The sequence below is a fragment of the Amblyomma mixtum genome, chromosome 3, assembly GCF_055824585.1.
Source record: "Amblyomma mixtum isolate Tamu chromosome 3, ASM5582458v1, whole genome shotgun sequence".
Classification (NCBI taxonomy): domain Eukaryota; kingdom Metazoa; phylum Arthropoda; class Arachnida; order Ixodida; family Ixodidae; genus Amblyomma; species Amblyomma mixtum.
Window position 1 is genome coordinate 202974268 of NC_143014.1, and position 19341 is coordinate 202993608.

General features: G+C 50.5%; 1 protein-coding gene across 1 annotated transcript; it reads right to left on the reverse strand.

The window, feature by feature from the left end:
* Positions 1 to 1232: 1232 nt before the first annotated feature.
* Positions 1233 to 19048, reverse strand: LOC149353330 (1-acyl-sn-glycerol-3-phosphate acyltransferase alpha-like). Its single transcript, XM_089577320.1, has 6 exons — positions 18852 to 19048; positions 13441 to 13574; positions 9100 to 9281; positions 8485 to 8580; positions 5631 to 5703; positions 1233 to 1498 (listed from the first exon to the last, which is right to left on the reverse strand). The coding sequence occupies exons 1-6, from the start codon at positions 19046 to 19048 to the stop codon at positions 1233 to 1235; spliced, it is 948 nt and encodes a 315-aa protein (XP_089433446.1).
* Between the last annotated feature and the right edge of the window lie 293 nt (positions 19049 to 19341).

Here is a 19341-nt window from a genome sequence, read left to right on the forward strand (position 1 = left end):
GCTTCATGAGTTTGCCTAGGCACGATGTGAGGTATATGGGGCGGAGGTTCTCAATGTTGAGTTGTTTGTTTGGTTTGGGTACGAACGTAACCCTAACGTGTTTCCACTCCTGGGGGATGTCGCCTTCATGTCAGTATGTGTTCATTAGGCCGGTAACAGCTGAAACCGATTTCAGGTACAAGTTTCTGAGGGCTTTGTTGGTGACTCCGTTGGGCCCTGCGGCTGAGGTGGTTCGGAGCTGGCTTAGGGCAGACCACACCTCGGCGTCCGTGAGGCCCGCGTCTAGGAGTTCGCTGGGTTTTCCTTCGATCGTATGTGGGAATAGGGTTCGTGGTTGTGGTGGCGTTCAGGTATCTGGCGCGTAGATCCAATAGCAGCTCTGCGTCCGTACCTGGGTGGTGGATAATTTGCGCGGGTGTGCGCGGGCGGTTGATTTGGTCTGTGATCGGTCAGGCAAGTTACGCAGCAGTAGCCGCGCCTTCTTGCTGCCTAGCTGCGCACTTGTTCCCATTGTTGTCTTTCTAGTTCAGCGGTATGTTCTTCGATTTGTCTACCTGCGCAGCTCTGCTTCGCAGCCTCCTGTTGTGTGTCTGCGATTTCTATCTGTGCATGAGGCCGGCATGTGCTTTACAGGTGCAGCAGGCGCGAGGTCGGCATGTGCCTTTTACATGTGCAGCAGGCGCATGTCTGAGGTCAGGTGTTCGGTCGTGGTTTCCGCTTCTAGGGTGGTCTTTCCAACGTCTTTTGAGTGCGCAAGTCCACTCCTGGAGGCCAGTGATGGTGGAGGGGGCTGTTTGGCGTCTGAGCCGTCTGAATCAGTCCCGGTTCGTAAGCCTAGCCTCATATGGGAGTGGTGTCGCGGCTGGCACTGTTGCCTATTCTTAGAAAAATTGTTTTTCTTAGGTACGCACCCACTTTCCCCTTCAGGCATTCGCATCTTGGCTAGAAACTGCGCGAGAATAGCAAAACTTTGCGGAAATGCATATAGCGTTAATCTGTACTAAAATAAAAAAATATATATACAGATATATGTAAATCGGAGAAGTAGCTCAACCTCTCGCCTTTTTTTGCCGCGCATCTCTCCTTATAAGCTGTGCTGAGCTCTCGCTCAAGCCAGGTGACCCAAGTGAGCGGCGCGTCTTTAGATGGTTCGCTTTTATTAGCCACAGCTTGGCTCCTTGCAGCGGCAGTCACGATTTTGTCGCCGTGTTCCAATGCGTCGACGTGGGGGGCTAGATGGAGTGCCTGGCGCGGCTGACCCTGGTGCGGCGGCGGCGGGGGCAGCGGCGGTTGCAGATGGTCGACCCGTTGGTGGCCATCGCGGCGCCGCCGGGCGCGGCCGGCTGGGCACCGGCGGAGGCCGACGACTGCTGCAGGGCCGCCTGCTGGTCCAGCTCGGCCTGCATCAGGTTGTGGACGCGCGTCGTCAGGTCGGCCACGTCGGCCGGCGTCAAGCCCTCGGTGCTGATCTCCGGAAGAACGGTCAGCGTCAGAATGCCTGCGTGCCGCACGTCAGCCCAGGTGTCGGAGACTGCCTTACTACGCACGCGCCAGCAGCTTTATTGGCATGGCATGCGGCGCTTCATGTGCCGAAGCAGCACGGGCTGACAGACACCGTGTAACAAAACGGTTTAGGATTATTTTCGACCACCTGTGGTTTCGCCCATCTCGGTGCATATGTGGTTCGTCCCACCTGAGAGGCATCGAACTTGTCAACTCGCGCTCTAGAACATACTGGACAGGCTCCCTACGGGAGCCAGAGCTTCGTGTTTTGTTTTCCGTGCTTCGTTAGGGCCTCTATTGGCCAAGCGCGATCACATGGTTCCAAAGCATCCGTGCATGCGAAGAAACCAACGCCTTCGCGCCGTTAAGCACTGACTGTTGCTGAAATTCCATTGGTTCACCTACTCTTTTCATGCTTTGCAATTTCATTCTGTCGAAGTGCATGTTCATTTCAAATTTTTATTTTTTTTTGATTAAGCACGGAATTTCGCGACAAGTTTTCTGTAAACCTTAAAAAGAAGGCACTTCAGAACTGTGGCACTTACACCAGATGGCGCCACCCATTCACATGACGAGTATTTTGTACAGATAGTTCTGTATTTAAATTGTACAGATTAAAAAAAGTGCCTGCGTGCGGAGTATTAGCCTATTCGAGGGTAAACATAGCTCACAAGGTAGCATATTATGGCATACGTATGTAATTAAAAATCGGTACCTGAATGCATTTTCTAGAATTAAGGAGGGGCTGCTGTCGGTTGCGAGTATACCGTTTACGCAGACGCGAGCCAAGCAGCAGATTCAACAGGCTGCTCCACCTGCCGTACAAAGGAGCAACCTAAACATGGCTCGATGAGCCAGCTGGTCGTGCTCGTAGACCTAAACGTCCCTCACAGCGCCTGGGGTACGCGAAGGACTCCCGAAAAGGCCAGACCCTCCTCCATGCAGTGGACCGAGAACTCCTCAGAGACGTAACCCAATCTACCAGGCTCGGCAACAGCGTCAGTCGGGACAATTGCCCCTGCCTGACATTCACTAAATATATCGCTGCCGCCGCCTAGACTAACCTCTGGGAAACGCTATAGGCAGCGATCGCCACATCTTAAGTACGTCCGTAACCACGTCCAAACTCCGCCGCTCCCTAGGTGTAGTTAAGATTACGGACTGGAACACCTATCACACATACCCGGCACCCGAGGAGGGTATCCAGGATATTGCTAGCTGGAGTGAGCTCACACGGGACGCCCACGATGCCACCACGAATAGCATACAACGTACCACAGACACCCAGGAGGTGGTCTGTCACCTTCTCCACCAATGGGAGGCCCGTCGCAGTCTTGTTCGCGGATGTAAGAAACAGAAGGTAAACTGGCAGCTCCGCCTTCGCATCTCTACGCTATCCGAGCAAGCTCAGGTGTACGCCACACAGCTTGCCCATAAAAATTGAACATAGTTCTGTGATTTCCCCAGGAACATCTTCAGCACTTCCCAGACGTGGCCCATACTTCAGAGCTTGAACGACACCGCCAAGGCAAAATACGCGGTCAACAGCACACTACAGGAGATCGCCTACAAGTTTCCAAGATCTCACGCATGCCCCACACAACCACTACATTGGCACCTACCATGTACACTACCGTGTACATGTGTTGGCACATACCGTGTACACTCTCCTATGCGGTCGTCCCAAACTCCGACCTGGACGCTCCCATCCCAGCTGAAGAAGTATACACAGCAGCAAGAGATACTCAGCGCAACACGGCCCTTAGAGCAGAGAATACAAAACCACCAATGCTATGATTATAAACCTAAGTCCTGCACACATCCTGGTCCTACTGGACTGCATCAACACCTTCCGGGAGATTGAACAGGTGCCAAGTGGCGTCACGACGAAATAATCTCTATCCCTAAATCCGGTAAACGGCCCACCCTCGAGGTCCTGCGCCCGATCTCCCTCACTTCTTGTCTCGGGAAGCTCTATGAACGGGTTATCCAGCACCGACTTCAAAATTTAATCGAGGACAAGGCCCTATTCCCACACACCATAACTGGCTTCAGGCGCGGCCCCTCCACGCAAGACGCTTTCCACCTGCTCCAAGAAGAAGTCCTCACCCACATACCCAAGGGCAGTGAACACCTCATTTTGCCGCTCAACTTGTAAGGCGCCTTTGATAACGTTTCCCGGCCATCCTCCGTGAGCTAATCACTCTCAGCTTCGGAGAACGGATCTTCAGTTTCACAAAAGCCTTTCTGACAGATCACACCGCTACGATCGGCATTGGCGATACCCGCTCCGACACCATCCAAATGCTAAAGCAATTTATAAGGGCACCCGCAGGGTTCAATCATATACCCTCTTCTTTTTAACATTGCAGTGGTAGGGTTGGATCGTCAACTGCAGGACCTACCATAGATAGGGTTCACCCTGTATGCAGATGAAATCCTCATTTGGACCTCCAAGGACTCCCTGGGGTAAAAAGAAGAGGCTGTACAGGAAGCGGCCTCGATTGTCGAGACCTTCGCTGCCCGTTGTGGCCTACGATGCGCCCCAGACAAATCCGAAGTGATCAGGGTTCACGACCAAAACTACAGAAGCCCCGGCCCTACCAACCTCCCCCTGGAGGGTCAAACCTTCAGAGAGGTCGCTGTCCTTCGCATCCTATAAGACGGTGGATACTGAGTACTGTCCGCGCCAGTGACACCCTAAAAACCCTCAAGACAATGACCCACCAAATTACGCGCATGTTCCGCCGAATTACCCGCCACAGGAAGGGAACGCGTGGGGAAGACGCCCTCCGTCTTGCGCAAGCGCTAGCCATCAGCCGCGTAGCGTGTAGCTTTCCGTATCATCAGCTCACCAAGAAGGAACGGGACCAAGCGGAAACTATTATCCACAGTGCATAGAAGACAGCCCTTGGTCTTCCCCCGAACACTTCCAACGAACGCTTTGCTAAGCTCGGGGTACACAGTCCCTTAGACGAGATCAAGGAAACGGTTCTTGCATCCCAAAAGGCCAGGCTCCAACAAATCGTTACGGACAGGACCATCCTCCACTGTTTGGGTAGACCGGGAGACTTTCGGGAACTCCGGAAAAATCTCCATCACTCCGAACGTCCGAAGCTGCATAAAGGTGGCCCCGATCCCGAGTCACATGAACCGGACGACTCACTAGAGCAGACGCGAGGCCCGGATTGCGCAACTCCGCCGACGTCTCAAGAGCGATCTCACGCGCTGTGTGTACACGTGACCACATATCCATAGCGCGGCACTTTCACCGTGGCCGCACTGGATCACGATCACCAACCGGTTGTGAGGGCATCCCTCAGAGCCGAAGACCCGGTCACGGCGGAAACCTTCGCCATCCAGCGCTGCGACCACGCTGGCAGACCATCACGTACCATCGACTCCAAGAAAGCCTGTCGGGACTTTACGATCGGCTGACTCCCCAAGGCGGCGGCCGCCCTGCTCTTCCCGGCAGGATCTCCAGCCCCGCTGCCAAATTCTACTAGATAACATGGACCCCGGACCATGATGGAGGTAAATGAGGCGGAAGTATCGCTCGCGCGTTCGCAAACCGAGAGGATCCATACCCGTACTTCGCCTCTCCCGTCCACTTACGGAGAACGCCTAGAAATCCTCAGCTTTAATCGAAGGACGTATACCCCACCACGCTAGAAACTCACCAAAGAGGGGGGTGTAGCCTGGCAACGGGTACAGACCAACACACTTCCGAATCTGTACATATACAGCGTTATCCACCCCACACTCTACCTCCACACCTGTCCCATGGTGCCTCAATTGCCCGTTTCCAACGCTATTCAATATTTCATTGGGTTGGACGGGAAAAACCACCGCACCTCACAACATCACATACATCATACGAGCAGTGGGAGACAGCAGTTTTCAGCCACAACTTGGACGATCAGCGCAAGCTCATCCGACGGGTCCGCGAAGCAGCGCAAGCCACTGGCGTCCTGAAATGAGGCTGCCACTGACTCGAGACTGCCTTTGTTGTTTAATAAACGTTTTATCTCTCTCTTTACTTCGCCGCGAGAATTTCGCAGTGAAAGTCTGCCGCTTGGAGGTTGTCCTTAACGCGTACCACGCAGCATGTCTTTCAGAACACTTACCATCATTAAATTTTCGCTCCTTCGAGCAGAAGAACGACTTGTAGTGGCTGAACACCAGGGGGAGTACGGGGGCCTGGAACAAGGTGGGTAGAACGAACAGGAACTTGAAGTTCACAATGAAGCAATGAAATCAATTCACTCCTGCATTGTCATCTACAGACGCTCGACGTCGGACATATTGGAGCGGAAATAGAAATTCAGGTTATTCCACTTTTGATAGTCAAGGTGGCTTCTTGAACTGTGAACTGTTTGCGTGCAAAGTAAAAGTAGTTAAATAAGGTAAATCACAGTATTTATGTCAGACAGTGCGAGAAAATCTCTCGTTTCATTGACCTTTTAGTGCGCCTAGAGCCACTTCCATTTTTTTTATGAGTGTGACAAAGAATGCCACCCGTAATTCGAAGGTTGAACATATCTTATGCTGCACCACGGAGAAGCGCTCGCATAACTGCCATAGTAATTTCAAACGTCTTCGCCTGGAACATTCGTATCAACTGGAAGTCTACTTAGGCACGCTGTAGAGCATATCCTATTCTACTATCACTATTCAAGCGTGCTTTACGACTACACCAACTTCTGTAAGTCCCAACCGGAGAGCGTTTCGTTTCGAAATGGAGCGAACTTCTCAGGAAGGGATTGCTGGTGAGGGCTTCCCGGCCTCGAATGAGAGACAATTTGCGTATGGCTGAGCTATACAGCACAGGCTAGGGCGCGGGCGAGTCTGACCTACGTGTAGCGGTAAGCTGACACACACACGCACACGCGCGCGCACACACACACACACACACACACACACACACACACACACACACACACACACACACACACACACACACACACACACACACACACACACACACACACACACACACGCACGCACGCACGCACGCACACACACACGCACGCACGCACGCACGCACGCACGCACGCACACACACACACACACACACACACACGCACGCACGCACGCACGCACGCACACATGCCTACGCCTATATATATATATATATATATATATATATATATATATATATATATATATATATATAACAGAAATTTTAAAACAAAAAAACTGCATGGCCAACGAGGCCATTATTTCTGCAGCTTAAAGCAATACTTCGCATTCTGCTAAAGTCCCCGGTGGAGGGAACAAGTTTTTTTTCGATGGCTTGCGTATTAAACTGGCTAAACGCCTTTGTGACGAGAACCATAACGACAAAGGCAGCCAGACACGCTCTGCGCGCATGCATTGCGGTCGAGTGCGCACGAGTCTCACCAGCAGAGCCAAATGCCGGACAAATGTTTGTTCCGATAAGGGGAGTCAGGACACGGGACTGCTCATGCGAGGTCGGGACGCGATCCCATAAAATTCTATCACTGCGTGTTATGGAAGCAGTTGTACCCGCGACCAACGCGCTAGTCCCTTTCAACCGTCTTCGACTGTGCCACATTGCCTACCGCGTCGAAAGCAACGCGTGAAAATTAAGCAAGTTTTATGGATTTCGACTACGTTACCACGGTTTCATAATGGTGGACAAACATCACAAACGTACAGAGAAGTTTGTGCTGCGCCTGTCGGCCATTAGCGCACCCAATTTCATTTACAGCTCTCCTCGTTACCGCATGGTCAGATTATAGGCGCGCATGCCATGCCTTTAAAGGTAAATGCCCATTGTGGAGCATTTCAGTCGTGTATGATATGCCGCCAACGAACGCGGTGTGAGTGCCCGTGGTGTTTGGAAGACGCCGAACGGCTGTGATTGGAAACGCAGAAGTTTTTACAAGCCCTAGTCTAAGCATGCAGCCACGGCCTGTAGGGTGTGCTCTGCACAGTGCACCTCTCAATGTTGTCAGGCCTGTCCACCAGCAGCGAGGAAGTTCATCTTTTGGTGCCTTCCCTGTTCGGAAAATTTCTGTGGGTTCCCGTGCTACACACAGCCGCTACGGGTGGGGCTCAGATTTGAGCATACGAGTGGCGCAGAGTTTTCCAGAGCTCCTTCACGCAAAGCAGAATGTGCCTGAATCCGTGCCCTTGCATTTACGCGTTCTCTACATTCCTTGGCATAAGAACATGAGAGAACAACGCCTCAAGAGTAGACTAGAGGGGCTCAAGAAGGGCCTGCATGATAGGTCGGAAACTCGGCTGCCATCTTGTTTTTCGCGCCTGATATTTTTGTTTGTTTGTTCATTTTTTTTACGAATGACTTCACGAAACTTGGCTTCGTTTGGGAGCGTGCGAGTCTCAGTAACGTCCGAGCTACAATTCACCTCCTTACAACTCGTTGGAAGTTCTACTGTCGATGGATATGTCACTTATTCCCGGTTTTTATCACTATGAAACGTGTCCCATCAGCCGACATAGTTTTTCCGTATATTAAAAAAAAAACGAAACGTGACCGTTAGCTGCGGTACAAACGGCTTGTGAAAAATGCGAAAACCGAACAGCCGTCCTTCGGAAGCAGTCGTATTCTAAGCTCTACACCGTATAGGGCGATAATGCTGACAGCTACTGAACATGTGGCGGGTGTCACAAATGCTCCTGGTGCAAAAAAAAAAAAAAGAAGGAAACGTAGCTCGATGCATTTGAAACTGCGAGACTGCACACTAAGCACTGGCGGGTCTCTGCGTGCGGTTGGTGCGGTAAGCGCCAGGCGAACATCATGGATACGAACAGATGGATCGATTGACTGATTTATCGCATTCTGAACTCAGCCATACAAGTCTGCAGGAAGGGCTTGTGCAGCAGCAAACCGCTACGTCCCGACGTGACGTGCTCTATAAATCAAATGTGCCCTCGAGCTGGGGTGCTTCGGCTCGCATGCATGCGTAGTAGTAGCGGTAGTTGAGCACTCACCTGGCTGTTGACTGCCATGTGGAAGGCACCCTTCTTGAAAGGCAGCATCCTGGGCTCTGGATTTCGAGTTCCTTCGGGGAACACCACGAAGCTCGTCTGCGTGTAAGTGCGTATTCGGCTGAATAATCGCGACAACCCTACATGCAATGATTTAGCTGCCTGGCATGCACAGGTAAACGTTGCACTGCCAAACCGTCGTGTACTGTAGCGCAGTGCGCAGTAGAGACCTTTCCATCGTGTACACGCAGACGTCAAAGCGCTTGCTTTTTTATGCGAAGCATACTACTTTAGCTACCACTTCAGCCCTTCACCGTGGTTATGCGCCTCCAAATCACGTGATACATGACGTCACACCACGTGACACGATGACGTCACGACAGTGGAGAAACGGGGGCCCACCTCGCGCCGTCGCTGAGGTTGTGCGCCTCCAAATTACGCGACACGATGATGCTTCGCATTCTCCAGGCTTAACCAAGTTAAGCCTCAGCCATTTTTTTTCTATTGTGAGAAGGTTGAGAACGTTCCACCGTGCTTGCGCGAGGTGCACACAACACCCCAACGAGCAGCATGGCGACGCCCAGACAATGCTTTTTGGAAAGGTCTGTGGGCGCGCACCTTGCCATTCCTGACGTCCTCGAGGCGGTTGTTGAGCGCCTGGTGGCTCTGCTCCCGGTCGCGCCGGTCGATAAAGACGCTGCCCGCCAGGTAACAGGCCAGCGCCAGCGGGCCCGTGTATATCAGCTCGCTCTTCATCACCGGCACGCAAGGGTGGATCTCGTCCCACACATGCAGCAGCCCTGCGTAGGTTTCAGGATGCCACACTCTCCCAAGGATGTTTACGCTGTCGTCACGACAGCTAGCGGTCATCAGAGGGCAGTGTCTGCAGGGACAGCGGAACGCAGACGGCACAGAGCTGAAGAGCAGGTCCGACACTTCTATATGGTGCTCCGACTAGTCGTATGGCTGGAGACCATTTTCGCCTACCGCCGTGTGCAACAGTTTTTACAGTGAGTGTTGTACAGCTGTGTGCATCTCTTTGCCCCTAATGCCAAAAGTCGAGCTTCTGAACTCATGACCTGATCCTTCCGCTCCCAAGACCATTAGGCTTATCGTCATAATGGCCACCTGCGAGGCCGCTACAGTTTGCTGTGGTTAGTGGTGCGACCGCACATGCCCTATGTGATCATTAAATGTAATTACCGAGCGTCGACGCTCAGTGCATGTACACAAGTTCTCAAATTTGTTCTTCCCTATTCTATTTTTATGGCATGGCGCACAAAGCCGTGCAAAAATTTACATAGTGCGCACTTAATGCAGTGAGCAGCCAGTAAGTAATGTCTGAATAAACTACTCGGCTGTTGGTTTCGTTTCATTCATCAGTGTCATCTATAGCAATAGCATGATCGGCTCGCCGCTCAAGAAACATCGGTGCGCCATTCTCTTTTTCTAAACTACAGAAAGAAACTCGGCACTGCAGTAATTCCGGACGTTTTTACTGCGCTGCTGTGGGCCGTCATTAACCAGTGCTACGTCACCGATTCTCAGAGACAACACCATGGGAGTCTAAATTATATCTCCATAAATAACGCCAGTCGACTCGTTCAAGACGCTCATCCGGGCACAGTTGTCACGGCCAGACCGCTCTTGCTCTGCATTACGCTTGTCTACAAGCGTGCTGCGGCACCACGCATCATACTACCATACTGGGGATCTACTACCAAGTCTAACCTTGACAAATTGATCCTTCTTCAAAAACGAGCTATGCGATGCATCGAAAACCTTGAGCGGCTGGAACATACGGCCCCGGTGTTCCTAAAACATAACGCCCTAAAAATAAATCAGTTATATGAGCTGAAACTTGCTACCCATATCAGGAACGAAATCATGATAAATCCTTCAGTGTTTACCAACTTGTGCCAGCCCAGTACAACTCGGTATAACATTCGAAAGAATTTCTTTAGATTACCCGCCATAAGAACGAGCTATGGTACACAAACAATGTCGTATTTAATCCCTAATTTTATGAATACACACCCACATTTTCTTGACATATCACAGCAATGTAGAGCACTCAAAACCTTCAAAAATGCCTTCCGAACCTACATACTGTCCAACTCAAAGCTTTAAGCATACATGTTTTAATAACCAACTAAACTTTTTATTGCATGTTATTTATTTTAATGTTGTTACATTAGCACTTGTATAATGCTGTAATCCTTTGTACTTTTCTATGCACTGTAAGGGTGACAGGGCCCTCGTCAGGCAGAGAACATCTGCCTTTTGCTCTGTCATCCTAGTCCGCCTGTGTCTGAAAGAATGTTACAAATAAATAAATACTTAAATATATTGTGGATTTTATCATTCCACACAGCTTCTGCATAAAGAACGCAGTACCGCTCAACTGATGTTTGAGTTAAACTTAAAGTAGACGATTGCATGATTGTCTGGTTGATCCGTTGACGCTTTCATTGCCGGCTAACTGGTCATGCCGGCCAAATGAGCCAAGCGCGCCCTTTTACAATCACGTATACTTCTGACACCAGGAGTATGAATTGCCTCCAGTTTTATTCAAACGCCTAGGATACGATAGTTCAGGTTCCAGAATAATATTTAAGTATCTTTCACTGCGTTTCAAGGCTGCGTGCTCGGAAACGTCCTGTATGGAGAAATTGATGTCCTTTCCCAAGCACAGAGGGAAAGTAGAGTCAGTGTGTGCTTATGTGCGTTGGTTGCACTATTACGAGTGCTGTTAAGTGCTCAAAAGTGCTTTAATGCCTGCTGGAGTGCAAAACAATACGCTTGCATTTTAGAATCGATTTAGAATGCATCAATCAGCCCTACGTTTCTTGTTCAAAACATCAACAGTGGAAACTCCAGAGAAACTGATGAAATGCCAAACGTCCACGGTCGTAAACTAGCACGTATGTGCTGAGGCGCAAGGACAGGCGTTTCTTTCACTCCAGATATATTTCCGTTGGCTTATCCTGATACACACTTCATGTGTTAATAAATCACGACGTGCGAAGTACAGCCCAACTGGGCAAATTCTTGCCTGGCTAAGGTATCGGCGTAGCTTACTGCGCGTAGCGCTTGTAGTGCGCTGAAATCCACTGGAATGTTGACCCTGTTTATTGGCGCGAAGCTTGTTTCCTTGACAGCTTTTTTTTTAACAGTCTAGACGTAATTTGCTCTGCAAAGGCTTCCGCCGCTCTCAAACAACCCGAAGCCAAACAGAAAACACCAAACACTGAAGTTTTTCCTTCGAAACCCGTGGTGCAGCCTCAAAGGCTGTGTAGTTCCCGACGTGCTGCGACAACACTGCTTACAGCGACGCTGGTAGCCACCCCAAAGTTGGCCGGCAACTGCGGCGATCAAGTCGTGTTGTAAAGCTACCTCGAAAAACTCTTGCTTTTCAGAACAGATAAGCTGAGATAGGAAGTCTATGAATGCAACAGAAAGCTGATGATCCAGCAACCACGCTAGAACCGCTCCGATGGCTCCTCTGCTTCATCCTACTGTGTAATTACTCATTTTAAAACCATATGGCACGGCGTATTAGACTTAGCCCCGCACCCTGGACGGCGAAGGTTGCTTCTACATCTACGCTGGTTCGTCTGCACTATGCTAAAAGCCTCTAGTTTTTGGCATAGCAGAGATTTACTAACGTAGATATATACTGGATCCCCGGACGCCTCCTGCTCATGCACATTGACAGGGTCAGGTAGGGCCACTGTACGTGTGTAGCCAGCTTGGAATCAACTGTAGAATCATTATATGATACCGGCCCAAATGAAGGGCTCCGAGGCTTCTGCCATGTCCGCCACTGACTGAGTCGTGCTCTAGCAAGGCTACGACTCTCTCGCCATATGTGCTCTCGTTTACGATTACCTCTAGCGGAAATGCGACCAGGGCATGCAGGCACAAGAGCAAGGACGCTAGCAGCAGCCTCTGAGCAGGTGGAGTTCAACTCTAGTGGTCGAACATGCAGCATCTAACGGCTGCGAGAGGATGGTGAAGATCAAAGAGAAAATCCGCTTTGAATTGAACTAGCGCGAACGGGCACGGGCTCGAGCTAGTTGGCCTCTATAAGTGGCAAAGGCCCGACGGCTGGTGCATTGCGCCTCTTTGTAATGCCGACAAAATGCCGCCGCGGTAGCTTAGTGGTTATGGTGCTCGGCTGCTGACCTGAAAGACGCGGGCTCGATACCGGAAGTGGCGGTCGCATTTCGGTGGAGGCGAAATGGTGGAAGCCCATGTACTGTGCGATGTCAGTGCACTTTAAAGAATCCCAAGTGGTCGAAATTATCGGAGTTCTCCACTACGGCATCCCTCATAGCCTGAGCCACTTTGGGGCGTTAAATCCCGTGAAACCGAACCTAAAACCAATGCTGCAAAACACTTGCTCCTTATGCGGGCATCGGCTGTTGGCTGCCACGATTTGCAGTCTTGACTGCATTGTGAGTTGACAACATGTTACTTTACATACGCTACGTTTGGAAGAGCCGCATTGCGTTAAACAAATTTATACTTTTACGGCAAAACAACGAACCAATGAGCCCCTATATTTTTCGCCGCACTCGTCCTACCGCCTGAATCTATCTCTGCAGCCTCTCCTCTTTGTGCTGTCACGAAGGAAACAAGTAGAAAACACTTCTATTGTAGCTCTCTTTAATGTGGCTCTTGCAAATCTTGCAGTGTCACGCTATGCAGACAGTTTCGGCGTTTTTTTCGGTCGCCCTTTCGCACTTCTCGCCGCGGTAGCAACCACCCTCCTACACATCGTCGGCGGGGAAACACGCGCAGGCGCAGTGACAGGGGCAGGGCCAGGTGAAGCCACTGCGCGTGCGCAGGAGGTGTTCAGCGCACGGTTTGCTCTCGCTTGCGTCTGCGGTGCACGTGCTCCCTGGGGTGCTTTCACACTAACATTTCCTCGTAACCAGCGCAAGTTTCTCTCACCGAACACGTCCAGGCTGGACTGGTGATTCGAGACGATTATGCATCGCTTGTCCCTGGGTATGCGTTCCTGGTGCTGCAGCCTGGCCTTCAGGCCCACGGCCCACGCCAGCCGCTTCAGGAGGTAGCTGATGGGGCTGTGTGCCGCAGGAAACGAAACGGTTTTAGTCATCATCATTATCAGCCTGACTACACCCACTGCAGGACAAAGACTTATGTCATATCTCTCCAACGAATCCTGTCCTCTACCAGCTGGGGCCATAGTATTTCCACAAACTTCTTTATCTCATCAGCTTACCTAACTTCCTGCCGCCCCAAGCTACGCTTGCCTTCTCTTGGTATCCAGTCCGTTTGCCTTAACGACGATCGGCTATCTTGACTTCGCATTACGTACATTCCCTGCCCAAACTAATTTCTTCTTCTTGATTTCGACTAGGATATAATTAACTCGCGTTTGTTCTCTCACCCACTCCGCCCTCTTCCTATCCCATAACGTTACACCTATCATTTTCCTTCCCATAGCTCGCTGCGTTATCCCCAATTTAAGTTGAACCCTTTTCTTTAGCCTCGACGTTTCTGCGCCATAGTGGAGTACCGGTAAGATACACCTGTTATATACCTTTCTCTTCAGGGATACTAGTAAACTGTCATTCATGATCTCAGAGAACCTGCCGTATGCGCTCCACACCATTCTTATTCTTCTAGTTATTTCACTCTACTGGTCCGGATCTGCGGTCACTACCTGCTCAAAATAGACGTATACCCTTACCACTTTCAGTGCCTCGCTAGCAATTGTGAACTACTGTTTCCTTTCGAGACTCTTGAACATTGCTTTGGTTTTCTGCACATTAATTTTTAGATCCACCGTTCTGATCTGTCCTGACTCATTGATCATGCTTTGCTTTGAATACTAACGTATTCTCCATTAACTCTAATCCCCAACTGTTCCAACCCAGGCCTCTGAATATTTCCTGTAGTAGACATGCGGTGAATAGCATTGGCGAGATCATGTCTCCGTGCCTGATGCCCTTCCTTAATGAAATTTTATTGTTGACTTTATGGAGGACTATGGTAGCTGTGCAGCCGTTATAGATACCTTCCCGTATTTTTACACTCTTCGACACCCTGATTCCGCAATGCCTGAATGACTGCTGAGGTTTCAACTGAGCCAAACGCTTTCTCGTAATCTCTGAAGGCTAGAGAGTGGTTATATTCTTCGCATTTCCCTATCACATGATTGATATTGCGAATATAGCCTATTGTCGAGTATCCACGAAAGCCTGCCTGATCATTTGGTTGATTAAAACCTAAGGTTGTCCTGACTCTTTTAGCGACTACCTTAGTAAATACCTTACTGGCAGCGGACAGTAAGCTGATCGGTCTGTAATTTTTCAAGTCCTTGACGTCTCCTTTCTTGTGGATTAAGATGATATTAGCATTCTTCCAAGCTTCTGGTACGCTCGAGCTCATAAGGTATTGCGTATACAGGGTGGCTAGTTATTCTAGCACAATCTCCCCACCATCCTGCAACAGATCTGCTGTTACCTTCTCCTCACCAACTGCTTTGACCCTTCGCATTTCTCCTGAGGCTTTCTTTACTTCCTCTTTCGGTACAAGCAGAATGTCCCATCGCTGAGCTCTGCTGCCTTTCTCATTAAGGTCCTGATTATATTGGCTAGTGTATATACTTGTGTAGAACTGTTCGGTTATTTTAACTAACTAACTAACTAACTAACTAACTAACTAACTAACTAACTAACTAACTAACTAACTAACTAACTAACTAACTAACTAACTAACTAACTAACTAACTAACTAACTAACTAACTAACTAACTAACTAACTAACTAACTAACTGTTTTATTATTTCTTTATTCTTGCACTCTGCGTGCAGGATTGCAGATAAAATTAAGCAGCAGCTCGAGTAGAAATACTACTTACGTTATATGCACTTTTTGTGTCCAGACACCGCGACTATGCGGTAAGCAACTTAAAACGACCAGTTTGCATGACTGTGTGCGTTCGTTCGAGACATCTATCGAAGGTGCCACGGCGCACCGCCTTCTGCATTTTACTTCAAAACGCGGTGCCTGTGAACTTGAATAGTTCTGATTGCTGATCCAAAATAACCCCCCCCCCCCCCCCCCCCGTTTTGAAGTTTTACAGCGAAAGCTGTAATAGCTTTGTACTACGGGGTACAACGGCAGCAGTAACGCATTACGTGCAACCGGTTACGCATAACACGTTTTTCTCGCTGCGCGGCTGCAGTGTCCACCTAGAAAGTTAGGAATGCGCCTTTCCTTTCTTCAAAACCAAGAGAGTGTAGGCTAGCAAACCGATTATTCTTCCGGTTAACCTCCCTGCTTTCTTCTTATTCCTCCTCCTCCTCCAAGAGAGTGTTCAGACCGCGAATAAGATTTCATATCTAGCTTTACGATTTGTTAGCAGGAAATGAAAGCGCGGTAACTGCCTCTCTCCTCGGTGGACACCTCAACCGTGCCGTGAGGGAATGGAGGAGGGTGGGAGTAATAAAAGGAGAGAGAGTAGTGCCGTATTGGAGGGGCTTTGGAGTAATTTCGACCACCTAGGGATCTTTAACGCGGACCGACATCGCACAGCATACGGGTGCCTTTGGCGTTTCGCTTCCATCGAAACGCGGCCGTCGTGGCCTTATCCGCAGTCTAGACGCTATGCTAAATATGAAGAAAGCAAAAGACGCATAACTGGCTCACTTTTCCGGTGGACACTTAAACCGCGCCGTGAGAGAGAAACACGAACGCCAATCATAACATTTTTTCTAGCTAGCGTCCGTGTTCTTCTCTCAAGGCAGGACTGAGGTGTCCACCGGCAGAGTGAACCAGTCAGACTTTCCTGTCCTAAAATTAAGCGGAGGATATAGACTACACCTACCAACGCGACCAAAACTACAAATAAGGCTGGATTGGGAGCTAGACTGTCTAATTTGCTTCGTGCAAGCGGCCCCTGGACTTTGTCGGGAAGGGTTGAAAGGGGCAGTGCATGACGCAAAGAACGCTCTGAATCAGGCATGCGTCTCTGGTAGTGCGCAGCGCTTTCTAGCCCCGTCCTGCACTCCACCCGCATGCAAAGCTATTTTAGACCCGGCCGCGGCAGCCGCATTTTTACTTTCCCGTCTTTTTTGTCACTGCGTGGTCCAGGTGTCCACCGACAAAATGAGTCAGTTATGCGCCTTTCCTTCACTCAGATCCAGGGGAAGATTTCCACTGCGAATAAGGTTAGACTGGTCAGTCTTATTTTCGCAAGCCGGCCCTCGAAACTGTGAAGTATTCAGGGAACGTGGTCGAACCGAGACCGCAAGCGGAAGTCCGGGTGTGCACATGAGCGAGACGCCCAACCGGACAGTAGCCTGTGAAACATCAAAACGGGACTGCCACAGACCTCTCGGCCGCTAAAGCGAGCCAGCTTTCACTGATTAATGCGCTAAGCCGGTAAGCTTAGGTCCCCTAATTTTTTGTTATTTCCTGTGCTCATTAGCTAGTCTTAATAAATGCTACGTCTACAGCGACATCATTGACATCAGGATGTTTACTCTGCCTTTCCCGCGTTGTCTACTTTCTCTCCTCACATTAAAAACAAACAAACAAACAAACAAACAAACAAATAAATAAATAAATAAATAAATCCTAGTCCTACGTGAAGGCGGTTTTCTGTAGTCTCCTGCACGTCTTCACTCTTCTTCAGGAGCCGTTTAGTTAAGGTCCCGGAAACGTTTGAGGAGTTACAACCGGTGATACCGAACGCGATCTGGGTGCACGTGGCACTCTTTTCTGCTGCAACTATGATATAGAGCTTGTGGGAATCAAACCTCTAGAGCGACCCAAGCACGCTGCGGTGCTATTATTCTCATTACGGACACCTTGTGGGGTCTTTGCGAGCAGAACGGAACGGTCGGCGTTGCTTACTCCTCTCTAAGGGAAGCTCTTCCTAAGAATTCCTGTTAGTTAATTTCCCATTCGTTCTTAGCGTTCCGGCCCCCCTTTCCATTGAATCAGTCCCACTAACGTACTGAAATGTTGCACTGTTGGAGCGGGGTCGCCAGCTGCAATCGGATGGGGAGACCGCAAATGACCAGAGCAAGCAGCAAGGGCCGTAGAACTTTCTCTGCACCGGGGCCTCTGTCAGGAGGCGTGCTTGGCGGGTGGTGAACACGCGCACCTGTATGTTTGCTCGAGTCGCTGCCCGACCGGAACTCTGTCGCTCGCCTGTGCTGGCGCAGACGCTTTATAATCTAGAGTCGGGAGGACCTGCTATGGTCGGTTTTCCGTACTCGTCGGTCATTGCTGGCGGCACCGCACGATGAGCCATCCACGTGTGACCTGCGTTACACAGGTGTGCACCTCGCATTCACCATCCTTTTGTTGCGAAAGCAACACTACGCTAGTCGCCGAGCCATTTCACGGAGCCGAGGAAAGGCCATACTGCGCATGCGAGAGCAGCAGCGACGACCCACGGCGCACAGCTGGCGCGCCGTCGCCGTCTCTGCGCGGGTGACTCAGAGGTGCCGCCGCCGCGCTCGCTAGTTGCGCATGCGCAGTAGCGGCGCATGGCTAGCGTGCCGGAGCCGCCGCCGCTGCCGCGTGCTCTCCATTGCCTCTCTCTCTCCTCGTTGCTTTCGCAATCCTCCTGGTTTAACTAGAGCTAAACCACTGCCAATTTTTCTTATACGATTGTGTCGTCCGCACAAACCCCCAGGTGTCCTGCGCGCGGCTCCGCTGGCTCGCTTCCGGCTACATCGGGAGGGTTATGGGCTGTGTTGAAATCTGAGAATTAGTGCAGTGTTTTTAATGCAGATAAATTTGTAACAAATACTAGCGCTGTCAGTTCAGCACCTTCCCGCCTTTTGAGTGACAGCGTGCACGTACGCTGAAGGCTGATTCAGCTTTCAGCTTGCTCTGGCCCGAACCCACGCATTAGTGGCTAAAAATCATTCACAAGCTATACCTCATGCTCTAGGAGGAACAGGGTCACAAAACAGGTTATAAGTGTAATATCTCGAATGTCCTCACTGCACTTCGCGTATCACTACACTTGCGTAGAAGAGCTGCCTTCACCCGCTGTATGACTCAGTGGTTATGGCACTCGGTTGCTGACCCGAAAGACGCGGGTTCTGTTCACGCCGCGGTGGTCGCATTTCGATGGAGGTGAAATCCTAGAGGCCCGTGTTGTGTGCGATGTCAGCACACGTTAGAGAACCCCAGGTGGTAGAAATTATACGCAGCACTCCACTACTGCGTCCCTCACACCTCGGGTCGCTTTGGGACATTAAACCCCATAAAACCAAACCAAATAGGCATTCCCGGTTTTGTGAAAGATGTTAGGAAATGACCCGTTTTGGAGCGGCAGGAAATGAGTGCCTCATGACCTCGGGGACTCACAGCATGTTAGCCGGGTTGAAGGGCCTGAAGACAGCCGGCACGCTGGCCAGCGCGCACACCGCCGACATAAGCACGTAGTAAGTGGTCAGGCGGAAGAAGAAGCGGCACTTCTGATTCTTCTTCACCAGTACCGCGAAGACCAGGAGGGTGAGGCCTGCCCCCAAGCCCCAAGGGCCGACCACCTTGCCCGCCCGCATCGCTGATCGCCGCCCGGCCGGGGCCACCACCGCCGCCGCTGCTGGCTGCGCTTCCAGCGCAAGGGACGATCCTCTTGGACAAGGGGGCGCCAAGGGGCAGCCACTGTTGCTTGAACTGTGCTGTTGCGGTCGTAATCTCGCTGACTAGTTCTGTGTGACTGAGGAGCCCGCAGTGATGACTCCTCGAGAAGAGAAGGAAATGTTTAAGAATTAAGTTCAAGCAGGCGGGTTTCTTTGCCATCTGGTTATTGAATCCCGTTAACACCTCTTGTAGCGTCATCATCGTTTTCTCT